This window comes from Gallinula chloropus (assembly GCF_964237585.1).
Source record: "Gallinula chloropus genome assembly, chromosome: 4".
Taxonomy (NCBI): domain Eukaryota; kingdom Metazoa; phylum Chordata; class Aves; order Gruiformes; family Rallidae; genus Gallinula; species Gallinula chloropus.
This window is the reverse complement of record NC_140088.1, coordinates 6,827,349-6,848,497: the sequence shown is the minus strand read 5'-3', so window position 1 is coordinate 6,848,497 and position 21,149 is coordinate 6,827,349. Positions and strand designations below refer to the sequence as shown.

The window sequence follows — 21,149 nt, the reverse complement described above, 5'->3', positions numbered from 1 at the left end:
CTTGTTTAGTCTAGCAAAAGAGAGGCTGCAAAACAATGAAAAACAAAGAAAGATATGTAATATAAAGTAATTTGGTATAAAAGTAAAAACTGAATGTGGCTTGAAATTGGATGAAGCTTTCTCACAGCTAGAGGGGTGAGATACTGAACCAATAATTGGGGAAAAGACTTAATATTTTGTAAGTCTTAATCATTTGAAAGGGAGCATTTGATAAATTTATGAAGGAGATTATAGAACAGCCGGGGACTAGACACTTCCTAATCCAGTGCTTCTGTGTACAGCACATCTCTCAGAAAACCCGTGTTGTTTCAAATTCATATTCTGCAAATATGTTGCTGAAGCCACTGAAAATGCACTTCAGGTCGATGCTACGTGAGACAGTTCTGAGGGCAGTGAAACCCACCTTCTAACACGAAGAATGAGGATGGCAGAAAATCTTGCCAGTGATAAAGAGTAGATATCTGAATTACAGGTAAAACAAAAGACATCAGAGGTGTTATTCCATGAAAGTTTCACTCATGGAACAACAGGCCTGTAACTACAACTTACTATTTATGAGTCCCTCAATCTATCCAAGAAGAAAGTGTCTTTTACACAGCAAGTCCAGTATCATGGGACTGAACAACAAAAACCTGTCCCGACTTAGACTGCATCAGTGCAGGTGGATATCTACTAGAGTTAGAGCTGTCACATTCCTGTAGAGCAAAAGTAATGACTAGAACCTCTGACTTTCCTGGCTACTTTCCAAAGTTGACCTGTAATGCTTGATTAGTTTAGGGCGAGCTGATTCAAATGAAGGTGGGATCCCCTGAACGTTTTGCTCCTACATATGAGGCCGTGATCCCTCACGTAGCACCTTCCCATGCATGTGACAATCAGACAGTTTCACCACGAGGGGAAGGCGATGGGAAATGAGGTCAACAGAGATGTGGGAATCATAAGAAACATAAGGGAATAGTTTTTCAGACAAAACAGAAAGACTGGGTGACCTGTGCTGGGTCTCAGCCAAAGAAGACAACCTCAGTCCCTCAGGGCTCAGTTACAACAGACCTATCAGAACAAAACAGCTTTCCCATAAACCACGTGTACAGGAACAGCAGTAATAAGCACCACATTGCCATTTTAACTTGTTTGAACCCTGTCCTATGGCAAAGTCAATGACATCTTTCAATCAAGCCCTGTTTCAAGTGAAAAGTCAACAGAATCACACAAACCCCATCAGAACTGAGTGTTAATGTGTTAATAATGCTGCCACATTTAATGCAGGAGGGAATACGTATGCACAATACAAAGTTAGGATGTTAATTTCTGAAAACTGAAGGACTGATACTCTGGCCAGTGGATTATTATTTTTCCCAGCAAGCATTATTTTCTCATTTTGAAGAAAAGGTCCTGGAATCAGGGCCCAGATTTTAACCACCCTCCAAATTGTGTAGAGATTGAACACTACCCTTGTAAACACCCTGCAAATATGTTTAAAATTGTTGTACTGCCCTTGCCAATAACCAAAAAAGATAGAAGCATGACTTAGACTGTAGGTCTGTCTTTTTTGATAACTGAAGATATTTTATAAAAGGAAGTCTCTGAGAAAGTGTGAATTGTGGGTGGGTGAGTTACTTCACTGAACTAAATTAATTTCTTATTGTGATAAAGTCTACTTTATTCTCTCTCCAGCATCTTTCCACTCATTGTTACCCTCCTAACCTTTGATGGAATTTCTGGTATTCCTTAATGTTTTCCATAGTGTTACAGATCTGTCAAATGGTTGTAATAAAGGCAGAAATACATTACCTAGCAATTTTTTGGTCTTAAAAATGTTACCTTAAAAATCAATAGCTTCCTAGAGACATAAATAAAATAACTACTTAATAGTAACTATGTTTTATATCATTTTTTAAAGAAAACAAATCAATAGCAATAAAACTCAACATAAATGTTGCTGGGTGTACTAGTGGCTAGTATATACACAATTTTGCTAAGAAGTATCTGCTGCATCACATGGATTTATATAATGTAAATCCATCCAAAATATTTTTTAAAAAACAGTGCAATTTGTTGTTTTCTCTACAGTTGTATTAATACCTTTGCACAAAAAATAAAAAAAGAAAAAAACCTATTTAGAACATGCTTTTGTGCATATAATAACCAATACTGTCCATCTGGCAAAGATACACTTTAATTCAACTTACACGAAAATAGCCAAAGTACTTACCAGATGTCTCAATAACACTAAGGTATAAATATATTCTTGAAAAAAGATGGCTGGGAACACATGAACAATATAAATTTGCCCCAAAAGTTCATCTGTTAACCATTGTATTGGCATCATCACTTCTTTCCTCAAGTTCAATCCTACATAAAGTTATAAACTTTGACTTTTCGTCTTCCAGAAATACCAGCTTTCTTTTTAGAAGGGAAATAAAGAGAGAGAGAGAGAGAAAAAGAAATAGCAAGACAGACATGAGAATGTTGTTGACTAAAAGTGAAGCTGTATCTTCAACACTTAGCTGAATAACTGGGGCTAAATAACTTAATTTTAGTAGCTTCATTTTTATTTGCAAATATCCAGACAGGATAAATACGATATACCAGTAGTGCAAGTACATTTACTCTTAGTACAAAATCTCCCTTGTCCATTCATTATACACTTTTATGAGCTATAAAGGACACTATAACTAGAAGTTTTCAAAAATGTTCATCACAGACACAAACCAAGGCTGCTGGAACCTAGAAATTGCCTCTCTACCTTTTGTGATTTCTCAAGTATCAAAACCATAGGCATGGACATAGCCTTCCTCTAAATCTCACTAGTCAGTTTGGCAGTGGGCAGGGAACATCTTGGGGCCTGTTAAAATGAGGAAAACTATTAGAAGAATAAAAGGTGGAGAGTGAGCCAAAGGAAGCAGTGACTTTTCCACTGGGGTCATATCCAAATAAGGTTAGTGGAAATTTGAGCCAAGCTGGATTCTCTTCATGTCAAAGCAAACTCCAGTCTGGATGTTAGAAATTATAACCCTAGAATCATACAATTGTTCAGGCTGGAAAAGACCTTTAAGGTCATAGAGTCCAGCCTAACACTGCCAGTTCCACCACTACATCATGTCCCTAAGCAAGACATCTATGCGTCCAGGGATGGTGATTCAAACACTTCCCTGGAGAGCCTGTTCCAGTGCTTGAGAATGCTTTTGGTGAAGAATTTTTCCCTAATATTCAATCTAAACCTCCAATGGTGCAACCCGAGGCCATTTCATCTTGTCCTATCACTTGTTACTTGCAAGAATAGTCACCTGGGCTACAACCTCCTTTCTAGTAGTTGGAGAGAGCAATAAGGTCTCTCCTTGTCCTCCTTTATTCCAGTCTAAACACCCCCAGTTCCCTCAGCTGCTCCTCATAAGACTGTCTAGATCAGCTTCATTGCTATTCCCTAGACACATTCCAAACCTCAATGTCATTGTAGGAGTGAGGGGCACTGAACATAGTGTTGGAGATGTAGCCTCACCAGTGCTGAGTACAGGGGGACAGTCATTTCCTGAGTCTTGCTGGGTAGAGTATTTGTGATCCAAGCCAGGATGCTATTGCCCTCGGCCATCTTGCCTCATTCAGATGACTGTTGACCAACACCCTGAGGTCCTTTTCCACCAGGCAGGTTTCCAGCCACTCTTCCTCAGTCCTGCAACAACACTCTGCTTGGTGTTGTCTGCAAACTGACTGAGGGTGCACTCAGTCCCCTTGTCCAGATCATTGATAAAGAGAGTAAACAGAACCGGACACAGTACTGAGCCCTGGGAAACACCACTTGTGACTGTTTGCCAACTGGTTTTAACTTCACCACAACACTTTGGGTGTAGCCATTCAGCCAGTTTTTTATCCTGCGAAGTGTACCCCTGTCCAACCCATGAGCAGCCAGTTTCTCCAGGAGAATGCCATGGAAAACTGTGTCAAAGGCTTTACTAAAGTCAGGATAGAAAAAAGCTGCAGCCTGTCACTCATCCACTCAGCGGGTTGCCTTGTCACAGAAGATCAGGTTGGTCAAGCAGGACCTGCCTTTCATAAACTCATGCTGAGTGGGCCTGATCCCCTGGTTGTCCTGCATGTGCCATGTGATGGCACTTGAGGTGATCTGTTCTAGGCACTGAAGTCAGCATGGTAGGCATATGCTGTCATGTAATATCTCACATTGAATTGCTTCAGTATCCAGGTTCTTACAAGGATATTACTGTCCTGCCCTATTCTGTCACTGAATTCTTCTAATAGCTGATGTCTCAAGGCAACTTAAAGTCCTCCTGGTGTCCTAGGAACAACGTAAAATTTAAAGGAGTAGTGTGAAAAATTAAAGAATTAAATCATTTAATTAAAAAGCATGTTTGACATTTAAACCTGATTCTCATGGTTGCAGAAACACTACTGTGCCCTGATGTAAATGCCCAAGAATTAGGTAGAAAGCATTCCACTAAGGAAGCCCCAGTAAGATGTTTAAGGAGCTGTGAGCTTATGATGTACAACAAGACATTGGGAATAAGGCAAATATCTTCACGATGGAAGCAATTAAGCACTGGAGCAGGATCACAGAGAGGCTGCAGTCTCCATCCCTGAAGATTTACAGAACTTGACTAGACAAGGCATTCAAGCAACCTGACCTAATGATGAAGTCAGCTCTGCTTTGAGATATAGGCTCAACAGATGACCTCTAGAGATACCTCCCTACTTAATGCTTCTATGATTCTATAATTATATCAAATATCATGGGACTTAAGACAGTTTAATCAATTTGAGTAAGACAAAGTGACTCAAAATTTTTTAATGACTCAGGTCGGTAGGACAGAAATCAAACTTGGCTTTGTATTTTAACTAAATACATGCTTAAGAGCATAATCAAATTGACTTTCACCTGTTTCAAATGAAATGAAATGGAAAGACAGAGGAAACATCACAGTCCAAAGAAAATTAGTTATTTGGAATCTTCTAAATGTCACCCATCTATTCTTCACTGCCACTTTCTTCTTAAATAGAACTGTAGTTTTCTCAGTTGTATTAAATAAATTTGAGATAAGTGACACATGTCGTTTGCATCTAAAATGCCAATGCAAACAAGAAGATGACATTACCAGAACTCCTTTAGGATTCTGTTACAAGGTCACATCCTGTCACTTTATACAAATATTATTCCTCTGTAAAGGAATCGGAATGTGAATGATTAATTGCAGACTAAGGACCAGAATCATATGCAGCCTTTTTAGAAAGAAACGAAAAAAGTAAAAAAGGAAAACCAAGACATTCTGTTTAATGACTGCTTTTAGACACATTTGATGCAACTACAGGAACCTTCAAAGTTCTGACATAAAAGAGAAACCATTTGCTCCTAACACAATGGATGCTTTAATACATTTAGAACTTTAGATGCTTAATTACTAGGTTTTAATTAAAAAGGTTGCATGACTTAACTGGAAAAAAAATGATGCATTGTTGCATTTTATTTAGGAATGTTACTCTACAAATCAACATAAAGTATAGTAGAAAATCAACATTTGACACCAAATAGATTTTGATAGGCTGGCATATATTTCAACTATAAGAGAGATGGAGTAAAATCTTTGTATGATGGAGAGTTGTACACATTCCTACATTGAGGTCGTAAAAAAGAGAGTATGGAGTGGTGTGATCTTTGGAGTACAAGAAAACTGGGCAGCACTTCAAACCTACAGATACACTCCTTCAAGTTACCAAGGAAGTACTTACTAGGAGTGGCTTTAATGGATTCTTCTGTTAATTTACTAAGCTGTTCTTATTTTGCAAGTTGCTGGATTTTTCAGTAAAACAGAATGTCTAAACCAGAGGTTATCATGAGGCTAAAATATCACATACAGTATTTCATTAGTTTTTAAATTTTATAAACTAATTGTAATTTTGTCAGTAACATTATATATACAGGCCAAAAATAGTCTAGCATTTAGGAGCCTTATGTTTCACTTCTTAATCAAACAGTTTTTTCATTGTGATATCAACAAGAAAGTTTGTTTTTTTTCCCCAGTAAAAATCAGGATTAATATGGCAAATAAGTTTAAAACTCTAATGTCAATCAGTGGGGAAGAAATAAAATATTTTACAGCTGCCACTGTTCCCACTCATATTTTTAAGGGAGAAAGCAATGGGTTTTTACCTTCACTGCCCTTTTGGGTGTCTCAGCCAAGATGGGAGGTAATATTCCTTTGTAGAAGCCAAGCAATCTATTGAAGAAAAAAATAAATAATTTTTTCTTGATAAAGACCATTACCACACTGCCAATTCTATTTTCTTTTCTCAGTAAAACTATGAACCTTTCAGTATTTCCAAGCATAAAGACAAATAAGGATACCCTGCTCACTATGTAACTAATGTGCTACCAATTTGATTATGTGCTGGTGAGATGATACACTAAAAATAATCAATGAATAAGTTAGAATCCTATCAATTTTTTTCTAAGTAGATAAGAAATTGTATGTAAAGGTTGACAATGATGAGGAATTATTTTAATTTTTCTTGCCTAAGCAATGATAATTAAAGCTGAAAGTAAAAGTAGACATAGTTCTTGTCTGCTAGGTCTCCACATTACACTATATAGTGCATAGGGACAGTTCAGAAAGGCATCCAATGCAGTCAGCCAGAAGCTATCTTGCCAGCCAGCAAAGAGATATACATATATATATTTTACCACTTATCCATCTTCAGGGTTTATACACTTCTTTCAGGAGTGCAAGAGGATTCTGTCTACAGAAGAAATCACTTCTTAAAGCAAAGCAATTGTGTCTTTTTAAAATGTTGAAAGGTGGTGATGTTGAAAGGTGGTGGTTGAGCTTATTGGAATATTTTTTCAGGGTGTGGAAGAGCCATCACATTAAAAGATTCTCTTATAGTTATTTTGTGAACAACAAAGGGAAACAATTATATTCATATTCCCCATATGAAAGCAAAATACCACTAATGCTATACCATTTTTCCACCCTTCTTCTAATGCTCCTCTGGAGTTCTCTTCGTAAACTGTTCCAATATAAATAAAATAATTTAGGCTTTGTAAGATGCTCCAGAGGGTGAATATTGCTTATCCTTTCTCTGAAGTAAGAAAGAGATAATTCCAGCCCATAACAAAAGGAAACTTTGAGCATTTTATACAATGATGGTTTCATGACAAAACACTGAAAGTACTTGGGTAGAAGATTTCAGGAATTCAGTTGAGTCCTCAGGTGTTTGAATTTCTCTGGTCTCACCTTACATAAATGTTTACATACATACATATATATATATGTAAAAATATAGGTATGGATATAGCAATACAGATACACTAGATCTAGTCTTAGTCTTTAATGGTTCCTACATATTCAGAGTACATTCTTGCTGATTCAGCAAGCTGTTGAAATGTTGAATAATTTTAAGCATGTGATTCATACAGTTTGATGTGAGTTCAAACTGAAAGTGAGGTCCAAGTAGGATCAGCTACAAGAACACAGAACCCTATAAACACTTTATTCCTTTCAGTTCAATCTAAACCCCTGTGAGCATATCTACAACAGGCATTCTGTTTGAAATTTCTAGTACGCTGGCATATCTGGTATTGGAAAATGAAAAGTTTTCCACTGCTCTACTCACAGGTGTAGCTCTTACCACAAAAAAGTGAGACCCAAACTTGGTCCAGATTTTCTTATAGTAAGACATATACAAGCAGAGAAATACCCAGTGTAAAGCAACATTTCAGGTTTGTGCCAGTGCTTGGCCCCTGAGGACTCCCAGGTCTTTCAGTTGGTATATTACTAGTGCATGGGTTTGTTCCTCCTAGGTGCAGGACTTAACACTTTGCCTTTGTTGAACTTCCTGAGGTTCCTGTCAGACCGTTTCTCCAGTGTGTCAAAGTCCATCTGAATGGCTGTACAGCCACTATTCCCAGTTTTGTATCATCAGCAAACTTGCTGAGGGTACACTCTGCCCCATCATTCAGATCATTAATGAAGACTTTGAACAGAGTTGGATCTAGTATGGACCACTAGGGTAGACCGCTAGTTACTGACCTCCAGCTAGACTTTGTACCACTGATAACCACCCTCTCCTCTGGGCCTGGACATGCAGCCTGTTTCAATCCATCTCACTGTTTGCTTATTCAATCCATACTTCAATAGCTTCTCTATGAGGATCTCACAGGACACTGTGTCAAAAGCCTTACTGAAGTCTAGGTAGGCAATGTCCACTGGTCTCTCCTCACATACCAGGCCAGTCACTTCGTCATAGAAGGCTGTCAGGTGAAGCATGACTTCCCTTTTGTGAATCCATGCTGACTACTCCCAGTTGTTGCCTTGTCCTTCATGTGCTTGGAAATGGTTTCCAGGATTAGTTGCTTCATTACCTTTCCAGAGAACGAGGTGAGGCTGACTAGTCTATAGTTCTCTAGGTCATTCTCTTTGCCCTTTTTGAAGACAGGAGTGACATTTGCTTTCCTCTAGTCCCTAGGAACCTCTCCCAGTTGCCATGATAATTTAAAGATAAGTGAGAGTGCGTTTGCAACAATATCAGCTGTTTCCCTCAGCACTTGTGGGTGCACCCTGTCAGGGCTCATGGATTTATACGTGTCAAGTTTGCTCAAGTATTCTCTAACCCGATCCTCTTCTACTAGGGGTAATTTTTCCTTATTCTAGACCTTCCCCATCTCTCCAGAGCTTTGGATTCCTGAAGGCTGGTCTTGGTGCTGAAAGCTGGTCGTGCTACTGAAAGCTGAGGTGAAGAAGGCTTTTAGTATTTCAGCCTTTTCCATGTCTTGTGTCACCAGGACCTTTGCCCCACTCAGCAGCAGTCCCACATTTTCCCTATTTTTCCTTTCACCACTTAGGATGCTTATAGAAGTCCTTGTTGCCCTTCACATCACTCACCAAGTGCAACTCTAGGTGGGCTTTGGCTTTCCTAACTATGTCTCTGCATCCTCAGACTGTTTCTATATTACTGCCACATCACCTGTGCCTGCCACTCCTATTTTGTGTTTGAGTATTGCTAGGAACTTCTTGCTCAAGGACACAGGCATCTTGGAATTTTTGCCTGACTTTCTGCATGTTAGGATGAACTTCTTTTGAGTGAATGTAATCCTTGAAGCCTATTCAGCTTTCCTGGACCCCTCTTCCTTCCAAAGCCTGATACCATGGAACTTTTCCAAGCATATCCCTGGAGATGCCATGGTGTGTTCTCCTGAAGACCAGGGTTGTGATCTTGCTTTTTGCTCTGATCCTTCCTGAACTCCATGATATCACGTCACAACGACCAAGGCTCCCTTCAACCTTCACATCCTCAATGTAGGCCCCCACTATAAAATCACCACTGTAGGTCTGGTCTTTAGTTCTTACCCATAAGCTTTCATCATTCACCCTCAAGCAGAGCTCCATGCACTCCAGCTGCTCTGTCCCATAAAGAGCAACTCCCCTCCTCGTCTTCCTGGCCTGTCCTTCCTAAAGAGTCTGTATCCCTCCATTGCAGCACTCCAGTCATGAGATCGATCCACCCAATGAACCTCTGGGATCCCAGTGAGATCCTACCCCTGTAGCTGCACACAGATCTCTAATTCCTTGTGTTTATGCCCCATGCTGTGTGCCTTAGTGTGCAGGCACTTTGGAAAGACTTCCTTGCTTACATGCAAATGCTTGAGTTGATGCCACTTAAGCCTTGTTTTGTTAATTCCTTGTTCCTCATTGTTCACATCACCTGAGGCAAGGCACTTTCCTTGTCAGCCTGTCCACTGCCTCCTCAGAGCTGCCGTAATTCTCTCCCTCCCTTGTGGTTCCTGATTTCAAGCCTTTTTTACCAGGTCAGCCACCCTGCGGCAAAGATACCTGTGCAAAGATACCACTGTGCATGTCATGTCAAGCTGATCTGCTTGTTGCAGCTGTAAAGTCAATACTGAAGGTTTTCTACTGGAGGAGTCTCTACAGTGAAGCAGGAGAATTCGCAGAGCTCAGCAATTATATTCATCGCTTCACAAATACTTACAATTTTAAGAGATTTATAAGTGGCTTTTACTGTTTTACTCCTCATGCCTTTTGTAGAGGCAATTTTCATCATGAAAAACAGACAGGAAGGAGTTAAGGTCTATTCTACGGAACACATTAAGCTTAGAAATCTAAAAATATCCATATATGCAATATGTAATTCAGTAAACATGGTAAGAACCAGCTCAGTATTTAATTATGAACTGTGGTTTAGTTTTTTTTTTTCTTTTTCTTTCTCATTTGAAATAGAAACAGAAAAAAGGTTGGTAAGCACAGCCACTGAGATGAAAGGAAGAAAGGAAAGGAGGAAGTAGAAGACAATTCCATCTCATCACTGCCTCCTGTCAACTGACTGATTTGTTGCATAAAGTGGAGTCTCAGACCTTTCTGTGCCTGAGGTTGAGCGCAAGCAGCTGCCCCCAACTCTTCCAAATAATGCATTACAAATCATTCCTATTAAAGATATGAGTATTTGAAATCTGTGCAGAATGAGCTATTTACTTAATTTTAAAACCCTACGATGATAGTAACAAAATCTTGAATGGCTTTGTCAGTCAGAAAGCGCACACACATGCACACCCCCCTGCCCCAAAGTCTTGTACTTCTCTTTTCCTTGGTTAGCCTGCTTGCACACAGCACATAAACTTTTTCTAAGTCAACTAATGAATGGTGATGACATTTCACATTTGAAAGATATTATCACCTGGATTCAGGCCTTCTTTCAGAAAACTGGTGTTCAGAAAAATTATGGAACAGCAGCAGCAATCACTGCAGCGTGTGACAGAAGAGAGAGAACGTGACATCATATGCCTAGCTAGAGACACTGGAAAGAACAAGTAAATCTCTAACAGAAACACAGCTACATCTTATTTTGTTTCAGCATTAAGAGTCTAAATGAACATCACCATTCAATTGTATTCTGGGCAACAGCCCAAACTCATCTTTGCAGCAGTTGATTTTGAAACATTACAGTCAATCATATCTTCTCAATTTGTTCTTTCAGGCTTTTGCTATCCTTCTGGTTTCCATTTCTTGTTTGGAAGCCTTGAGTCATTCACCCTGGCAAAACGACCAACCTAAATCAGTTATTTTCTCCAAATTATACTGAAATTGGGATCTTGCTTAGTTTGTTGTTTTCTTCCTCTGTCTTTCACATAATTCCCCTTTAAGGATCTAATAAAGCTGATTGAAGGCATGAACACAATATTCCCTTTCTTTTATTGCTGTCAAAACCAAGTCTCTTACCCACATTGTTTTATAATTGAAATAAAAAGGCTCTTAGGTTCAATTCTGCTTTCATTACCTCTGCATTATCCCGAGTATAAACAAAAGACCTGGGTTTCAGACCATGTCAGTTACATTAAACGAACAATTTTTTTTGTTAATTTCAGCAAAGGGAAGGTTGAGTGTTCAAAAAGAGGAATAAAGTACACCTAAACGTAATAAAATTTGCTTAGACTTTCATTTATACCAGGGAAAAGGTATCTTTTTATTTCATGGTATGTAACAGTGTGAATTTGTTACTAATGGAAAGCAAACCTACTGAAAACAGGGCAATACTACTTTGATATAGTTATTGGTGTGAAGTAATCTTTATGCTGACCTAGCTGGAGATTGAAAAGATTTTAAATTCCCAGAAGTTTGGGGAAAACTAGGGAATGCTTAATGAAATTAGGCGCAAATTAGCACCTACCTCTGTGAATAAGGGGCATACACATTAGCCATTTATTGTGAGAGCAGCAAGCCACTAGCCAGTTCACAGATGCAGTTCACCCTCAATCACAGTGCCTACAACCATCTGCCCAGCTGGAGAGTTGTGCTACATGGAAGGCTGGGTGTCCTTCAGGGGCGACAGCCATGGAGTTGAAAAGATATGAAAGTATGGACAAGTTCACAGAAAAACAGGCTTGGACATTCCACTGCCCTCCAAAAACCACTTTTTCTTGTCAAGTATGTTATGTATATTATCCTACTGCAAATGTCAAACACGTGTTCCTACAGCAACCTCAGATAAAGCTATCAATGACACATTTAGGTAAGCTAGCTTCTGAATATCTATTATGCAAATATATTTCTTTATCTATTCTATATCTATTATACAGAAACCTGACATTTTAGGTACCAAGCACTAAATAGTACCTACTATTTATTTTCATAACATTTTTCATTTCTTTCACTGAGCATGCATTCATATAAATCACCATCAGTTGCAACACATGAGAATTAAGCAAAAACAGAATATTTTTTTTCACAGTAAGTAAATGTAACAGAATTACATGTTAACATGTGTCTGTAGTAACAGTGTATGCTGAAAGAAGACCAAGTGTCCAGCTATGAGAATACTAGAAGCAGACCAACTCAAGAAAGAAATCCCTCAAATGAGTTAAGGCAACACAGAATATAAAAAGCGACTGGTTGAAAAGTAAGGGACTGTCAGTGAAAGGTACTCTTAAGATACTTCAGAAAAATATGAAGCAGTGGAGGATCTGGCTCAGAAACAATCAGACCAGCCAAGAAATGGATTAATAATCAACATCAATCTACCTCACTTATTCAAAATGACAGTCATCACCATATTTACTGCATGTGGGTCAGATTATGAAGTTATTATGATCCATCATCCATGTGACTTTGTTATTCTTACTGAGAAATGAGTCTTTCTTCCATGACTTTTAATCACCTCTCAATCTCTTTGTCAAAATCCTTGCTAATTTTTGGCTTTCTAGTCTGCACTCTGCATTTATGTAAGTTACAGGACACACCTAAATATAAATCCCTCAAGAGAGGGAAAGATGAAACCTTCTCCTTCCTTTCTTGCGTCTTTTGTACGGCAAAAAGTGAGAGTAAAAAACCAGGAATCCTTGTTAAATTTTTCCCTCTATCCAAATAGGGTTTAGCAGTGTCTTTTACTACATATTTCTCATATGCTTTCTACATTTTGTTGTCCTCAGGCACCTAAAAAAAAATTCTAGGAAGGTGAAGTTGGAGCCTTGTATTGTACCATGTAACACAGCCTCAACAGTTCTCTGCATGTGAAAAAAAGAATGTCTTCTTTTAGCTTTCCTTCCCCATGGATGAATATGAATTAATTAATTGAGTGGTGCATCCTTACCATGTACTGCTTGAGTAATAGAATCATGTGTACTAAATTAAGTGGGATATTTAAATGTGCAGATACGCTCACACCTCCATCACTTTACCATGTCCGTGCCAGGGGACTGAAACTGGGCTGAGTGCTGCTGCCAAGGGAGGGATGGGGCCACCTGGAACCATGGTCACCAGGACCCTGCTCAGATTCAGCACGCACTGCTCGCTCCCACTGCTGCGAGCCCAAGGTTCACTGCAGGGCTCCCTGGCCACCTTTGCCTGATCCTTCTTAATGCTTTTCTTGTAATCTGTGTGGCCTTGCATGGCCAATGAAGAAAATACAGTTTTGCCCATGCTCCTGAGAAACCTTATGCTGCTCTGTTTGATGTCGTTCTTGTTGAAATCAGTGCAAATGGCAGCGTTATTATCACTGGCAGCTGGTTTAGGCTCTTACAAAATTGCCTGCATGTAATCACTAGCTGGGCCATAGAATGGGTCTGCATGTCTCATTTCTTACAACTGACAGCGTTTTCTTCCCCCCAAAGACTTTCCCCTCTAGCTGCCCCTTTGTTTGCAATAGGAACAAGCTACAGACATGCCAAAACAGCTTTGCCTAGAGCTTCTGAAACAGAAAAATTCTTCCTTGCATTTTGGATTGTCAGAACTGGCAGAATGCTTCATTTGTTCAGTAGGAGTTTTAGTTGTTCAAACACTAGAAGAGAATTTAAGGTTTTTTTTCTTTCTTTTCTCCCTTTTGATAACAGTACTGCCGTAACTGGTACGACAGGAAGCAGTCACTGTTTTAAAGTAGATCCACACCTATGTCTATTGAAGCTACAAAATACAAGAAAATTATTCATTTTTAGTTTTGATTCCAGAGGAAAAAAATAGACTTTTGTAGCTATGCACTTAGCAATCTGTTCCTGACACTAAAAAGAAAAATAGAGAGGATAATTAGATGTGTTTTCTGGAAAAGACTGACAGCATTTCTCTGTGTTAACCTGATGCTGTGATTCATTAAATGAAAAATCATGAGATTAGCAAAATTTCTGTGCTTGCCCTGGGAGTGTGTCCTACTCAGATTGGCTGTGACTTCATAAAAACACAACATGAAGTTGTTTTAATTTCATCAGAAAAAAAAAGTGGCTCGGGAAGGAAATTTTGATTGCAAGTTAATGTTAGCCTTCATTGGAATAAGTTATACTCTTCAATATCCACATGCGTAGACCCTAGGGAGTTACATGACTATATGCATTCTTTCCCATCTGCTAGCTAAATACGCGATTCAAGAGGCTTTCAGTGTCATTATACAGATTAGTGACTCTCCCAAGAGGACTCTAGGTTCATGATACAGTGAATAACTCACAATGAGATTTCAGACGACTAACTTTCAGAGAGCATTTCGTGTTTGTATGAGTTTTGCACCTGCAATTATTTGTGCTTGTAATTTAGGTTACTTAGATGTTTTAATTTACAGATGCAATCAGTGATGCAGATACTTAAACTGAACTGAACTGCAGGCAACCATAACCACAGGTGCAAAATTTTGTCTGCAATGATCTGGATTCATAAACATATTGATCTTCTGAAGTCTAAAGTAAAACTAGGCCAGTTGGGGTGTTTTCACCAAACTAAAAAACATACATACTTTTTCTGTTTATTAAAAATCCTCAAGGCAGCATTTGTTAGCATTTAAAGAGTAGGGTATCAGTGAAAGTACACAAACATGCACATCATAATTTGATTCTATCTTTTAGCTTCTTGACGTTTGGGCTGTTTCTCCCTTTCAGGGTGTTTACTCCCTTTACAGTCCCTGTAACAGGAAATCATAAAAGATCCATGATTTTGTATCAGTAATATTGCTGATAGTTGCAGGAGCAGCGAGCAACAGCCTTACACATGCAGAGATCAATGTGTGTATAATTCACAGCACTACTTAGGTAGCGAGTGACACCATGAGTGTGTACACATACTGGCACTTGAATTTCCATCTGACAAGACAGTTGTGGTATCTAGACCAACCATGGGAGTGAAAGGTATCATTACACAAGCGTGTGAGGAAACTCAAGTGAAGGGCAGCTACCTGCTTAAGCACAGACAAAATACTTCTGTGTGCTGCTGAAACTGGATTCTGTTATAAAAAAGCTATTAGAAAGAATTTTATGTACTTGGGAGCAAGAGAGCAACTCCTTGAAAAAGCAGAAATTTCTTAGAGTCAGAGGGACTGTCCATAGATAGTGACAGTGTGACAGATCCTTTCCTGTACCTCTGGTGTGACATCATGCAGTGGCAGTGGGATACAGCACAGTGTGCGAAACCAAGCTCCAGCCCCTCCTTCCAGCCAGCTCACCCCAGCCCAGATCACACCACTTCAGAACACTCTGTCAGATGAAGGAAGATGTTTTGTACACCGGCTGTCATGGATGCTGGAGTGATGCCCAAAAGGACACCTCCTTTTCTTCAGGCACCACACACAAACTCCCTAAAAATACCATACAAGTTAATACATTTTCCTCAATTTTAAACCAATCTAAGAACAAATAGAGTTGACAGCTAATAAAAGCAAACTTATTTTCATTTTTTTATCAGAATACATTTTAAACATGAAAGCTCCCTTTTCAGGCAATATACAGCAATGCTTCCAAACAGATTCCACCTTCAATACTATGCAACGTTGTTGCTGTGATGCCATTCCTCTTGTCCTGACAAAATTTTAAGGATAACACACTACGATGTCATGTCATTACTTTGTCTGGAAAGCTGACTACCCTTCATTCTGAGTTTCTCAAAAGGATGGGCAAGGTAAGTTTAAATGACTGAGAAACAATGATTTACCAAAGATTTAGCAAAGGATTCAAACCAAAGTTGATGGTCAAATGATTAGAAACAGATTTTGCAAGGCTTTACACCAGCTTTATATCTAGTTCCTGACGAAAAACCTGCAACAAGATTGTGATGCAGAGATATGTAAATAGCTTTTGAGACCAGATCAACAGGCAAGACAAATATGGAAGGGAAAAGTCATGTAGAAGTTGGTGCCCTAATTATTATTGCTACTTATTATTCAGCTAAAACTCTTTGTTTTATGTAGCTGTGCTCTGCCTGCCAATAGACTCCTCATCTGCACAGACACCTCTAAAGAAATCTGAGATTTTTTTTTTAAAGTAATGGAGTCTGTCTCTCAGTGATGTGGCAGTTTCTATTAGATTATTTATTTAAAAAACCCCAGTCAACTTGCAATGTCTTCTTTGAGCAGCAAACCTGCCTCAGCAGGTTTAACTTGAACATCTCTTTTGAAATGTTTTCTTTTTCTCAATATACTCTTCTGATCCAACACCTTTCTCAACTTGAATTCTACTGCAGGAAAGAAATTTTGCCACTTTAGCACTGAATAAACAAAACGAATGCTCTCTCCTGAGTTACTTTTGAAAGCATGCAGAACATTTTGCTTTACAAATGAACAAAATGTTTCATGTTGCAATTCAAGTAATGGCAACACAAGCTATTTTACAGTAGACAGCAGGATTTCTTTTGGTGTTAAACCTTTCTGCTTTTTATAACTTCAGTAATACCTTTGTCGACCATCAATGTGTCAAAAAGAAAGCAAATTTGGATCAAATTTGCTTTTCTTTTAGATTTCTAATTTTCTTTGAATTTGCAGAAGAAACATTTTTTTCTTGCCTAGCTCAGGAACATGCCAAGGGACTTGCTCGGTAACCAGCTCTGAGCACTTACAACTCAGACAGATTAGCTGGAGATTATCATTGCACCCCTGCAGCAGTATGATTTGCCATGATCTCACACTCTGTAAGGGTAAGTGCAATTTGCAACCACACTACTTCCTTGTTCGCCATCATGGGAGAGCACTACAAAGTCAATATAAGCACCATTTCACTAGGCATGACTGAATGGGGTTACCTGCTATCCTGTACAGTTGGTTTAGAGCCATGTGGAAACCTTCTGTATGGACAGTACAGGCAGCAAGGACAGAAGAACACATTTATATTGTTTTAACCGGGGTCACAAGCAGCTTGATTGCAAATCCATGCCTGGCAAACTGGCACCAGGGACAAGAAAGTCTGTGCTACAAAGAGATTTGCAAGGCAGTTTCTGCTGTAAGTGTAGTTGGTTTTGAAGGAACAGGTGGTAAAGCTCAGAGCACTGGGCATCTTGAGGCAATGCTCCTAGAAAAGGCACCTGACGCTATCAGCATTGATACACAGCACAGTAGGTTCTTGTACCGGTTGTGCTGTAAGCTAAAAATGCTGACAAGCCCACAAGTGTCAGCTAGATTTTAATAAAACGTGTGTCTGCAGTTCAAGAAAGACACATAATTTATGATTTTGTACTGAAACTATGTAAAACTGGCAATACAGTTAAAAAAAAAAAAGCCAACAAAGAGAAAGATGGTGGTGTTGTCAAGAGCCATGTGTTCTCCTTTTGGGTTACAAAAATTCAGACACTGATATCACCTGAGGCCAGCTGAAAATTATCTAAACAGCTGCATAGCTAAAAAAAAAAATGAGAGAAATCATAAATTCTTGAGCACTAGTCTTTCTCAAAGACCTAGTTTAACTTACCTTTCTTTCTGCCATGATGTGTGTGTTGGTTTATGATGAGTTTTTCTTCCTGGGAAGAACATACTTTTTAGTAGAGAAATTTGTACACTTTCCTGTGTAAAAGTGAGTAGCAGTAACAGAGCTATGGGCTCTTCTTCACTGACTCAACTCCTACTGAAGTCAAAGCAGTTCTCTTTTAATGGAGTTTATAAGATCTTTTGTAGAGATTATACCACATCTTTTGCAAAGATGTTTTAAGAGAGTTTGGAGAACATAACTGCCTGTTTTCTTTCAAGGATCCATTGTTTTTTCTCTATGCACTCAAGCTGCGCCAGAGCAGGTTCAGATAAGTCATTAGGAAAAAATTCTTCACCAAAAGGGTTACCGGGCATTGGAACAGGCTGCCCAGGGAGGCGGTTGAGTCACCAGCCCTGGATGTATTTAAAAGACTGGTGGATGAGGTGCCTAGATACACGGTTTAGTAGAGAACAGGTATGGTTGGAGTTGATGATTTCAAAGGTCTTTTCCAATCTAGTGATTCTGTGATTGAAGACCTTTTTCTAACTGTGGTTCTGTCTTCCTATTTTTTCCTCAGATTTTATCTATGAAGCCTATAATTCCAGTTCCAAGTAAAAAAGCTTGGTACCATTAGTTTTCCAGAGACAAAACAGAGCAGACAACTGGTACATTTGAGCTTTCAGCAAAAACAGTGAATCTAATTTATGAATACTGATATACATCTATTTCCCCAATACACAGATCTATACCACTAACAAACACAACCAGGCTTCCATGAATAACGTTGTACATTTTGATTCAGGATTTGTAACAGAATTTCTTGTTTGCTTGTTTTTTGTTTAGAGACACTTAAAAATGGCTAAATGTACATTCTGATAACAAATGGATAGAATTTACACTTGAGGGTATTGAAAAAGAATCAATAGAGAGTGGAAAAAAGAAATGCAATGCTTTCTATTGTCTCTGGCATTTGCCATACACACAGACAACTCGGAAACTATAAAGTATAAAGCAATGCCTCATAATGTAAGGAATACTTAGTAGGAAAAGTACAGTTACCATGCATATGAGTGCATAACGTAGCAGTGCATGGATCCCTGGTATGGCAGCTCGAGCCTGCTACCATTTGAGCTAAAGCAGAACTACATTATCTGGCACTAACAGCAGTTCATTTATCCTGTCTGTGGGCAAGCTATGCTAAGGCAGCAGCACGGTGCACACACGGCCAGAATCACAGGCAAAACGAGTGGAGCAAGGCAGTAAGGAGAAAAATACAGCCTTGTAGTAAGTTTAATGTATATACCTGTCTAATTAATTCATTTTTCAAAATTATTTCAACTTCTGGGGGTGCAATCATCCTATGAGATGTTATACTCAAATGGCACTACATCACAAGTCAGGCACATAGAGTCAGCTTAGAGATGACGAATAATGAAGTATTACTTGAGATTTTCAGCTTATTCACTCCATGCTTGTTTGTGATGATGTGGTAAAAAAAATGCTTTGGATCTCAGTTTTAACCATTTTACTGGACATCTGGTGTTTGCTGCTTAAAGTTTCACTATTACCAGGGTCATTGTAATTCTATAGCACATCTGGGCCAAATTCCCTGGCAGGTTTTAGTGAGTTCTGCGGCAGTGGAAACATCTGTAGCTGTGCACGGTTCCACACATACAGAATTGTGAGGAGATGCAGAATGTTCTTGGATCTCTTGCATTTCAGTGTCCAGGAAATTACCCACTGGTAATGGATGATCTTTTGGTAATTTTTTTTTTTTTTTTAAATCTCTGTGGGATATGCCCAAATTGAGTAAAACCACACAGATTCTAATCGCGAACGTTTTATTTTCGTCAGTTATTAAAGAAAACACTGGTGCTTCAGTCTTCACGTTTTCAGAAGTACACACACAGCCTTTGGAAATATTTTCTTGGAAGTGGGTGGACTGATGCTGGCCTAATGTCACTAAAAATTTAGAAAACTGCAAACAAAGCCTAGGCGACAAGAGCCGAAGAGAATAAAAGGAGAAATTTAGCAACAGTCTCACAACAAAGGACCAGGCACAGAAATCATTATTTCTTACCTTCTAAGGTAAAAATAAAGCTTAAAACAGTGGAGGACTATCACACATCTGCCATTTGTGCGTAATCAACTTTTATATTAAATTTTTTTAAATGACATTATACTACAAGGTAACATTTAGATATTAGCTTTAAAATGATAGAATAAAACTACTACTTGTTACAAAGAAAGAACCATAGAATGGATGGTCTGGAAGAAATGACCTCTTTCTCCCCAGATCCTGAAGTATTTGTGACAACTAGTTAGGATTAAATCAATATATTACAATTGCCTGGACTTGACCCAAAACCCTGCTTTACAAACCCAACCCAACCCACCACCACCAAACAAGCAAACAAACAAACAAAAAAACAGGGGAGAAAAGAGAAGAAAATAAAATCCTGGCACCAGATTTCTTTCCAGTAATGTAACCTATCACTGACTAAGGCAATAGAGGAATAACTAAATTTGTTATTTTATGTGCTGAGTCACTAAGTGTTTCTTGTTGTATGTGCTTGGATTGGAAAAGCATACTGGACAGGTAAAACCTCATCTGTATCTCAGACTAATCTTAATCTGAATTAAAAACTAAATTCATAAGAGTTATAGTAAAGTTAGTGAAGGAGGCTTGTGCTGGGATTACAATGAATTAACATACAGAATTTTTTTCAGCTTTAGAAGATGTTTTGAATGTAATTTTACAGAAGAAAGTGTGGTATGCAAAGAGGATCATTTGGTGGTATAGGAAGTATGAACAATAACACACAGTAATAAACAAGGGGTGAAGAACCTATATATGTATATACATATATATACATCTCAAAGCTTGGAGAGGAGAGCATAAAGATGCCTACCACAGGAAGGGAGAATCTATGATAGGAAATAGGTCAGAGAGATTTAAAACCCATTTAATAAATGCACAAATAACTGCTTGTTACAGGGCAAGCATTCTTCAGTGATGTACCTGATCTAGGAAATGCCTACATCTTCCTATCAGAGCTTTCTCTAAATGTTCATATCAGCCATACCATGCTCTACCATACTCATTTGTGCTAATAGAATTATCAGTAAAACTGTACTGTACACCAGGTCACTGAAGAGTGGACAAAGGAATTCAAAAAAGGAAATTCTGGGAACAGGTAAAAATCTTTCTGGAAGGGAAATCATCTAAAAGAAAGAAATGTATGTGGAGATGAAAGGATGAGAGCAAAAGAAGCTAAAATGTTAAACCTGTTATAGATGCATAACCAGAGCATTTGCAGTTTGAAATTATGTTCATGCTGATTGAATGGATGCTCAACAGGGATAAAAAGACCTTTTACTTTGCTGTATTTGTTCTCATACACATTAAAGACAACATTGGCCTTGAAGGCAGAGAACCTGAGCAGCAGGCTAGGCAGAATGCAGAGAACTTTGAGAAAGAGCCAAAGAGGAT

General features: G+C 38.6%; 1 protein-coding gene across 1 annotated transcript in view; it reads right to left on the bottom strand.

The window, feature by feature from the left end:
* Positions 1-21,149, bottom strand: part of SLC25A21 (solute carrier family 25 member 21) — a gene marked incomplete at its 5' end in the record, with an annotated part of 249,563 nt that overhangs the window by 22,319 nt on the left and 206,095 nt on the right. The window contains one exon of the mRNA XM_084263715.1: positions 6,158-6,224. Coding sequence (XP_084119841.1) covers positions 6,158-6,224 — 67 coding nt within the window. The remainder of the gene's footprint in view (positions 1-6,157; positions 6,225-21,149) is intronic.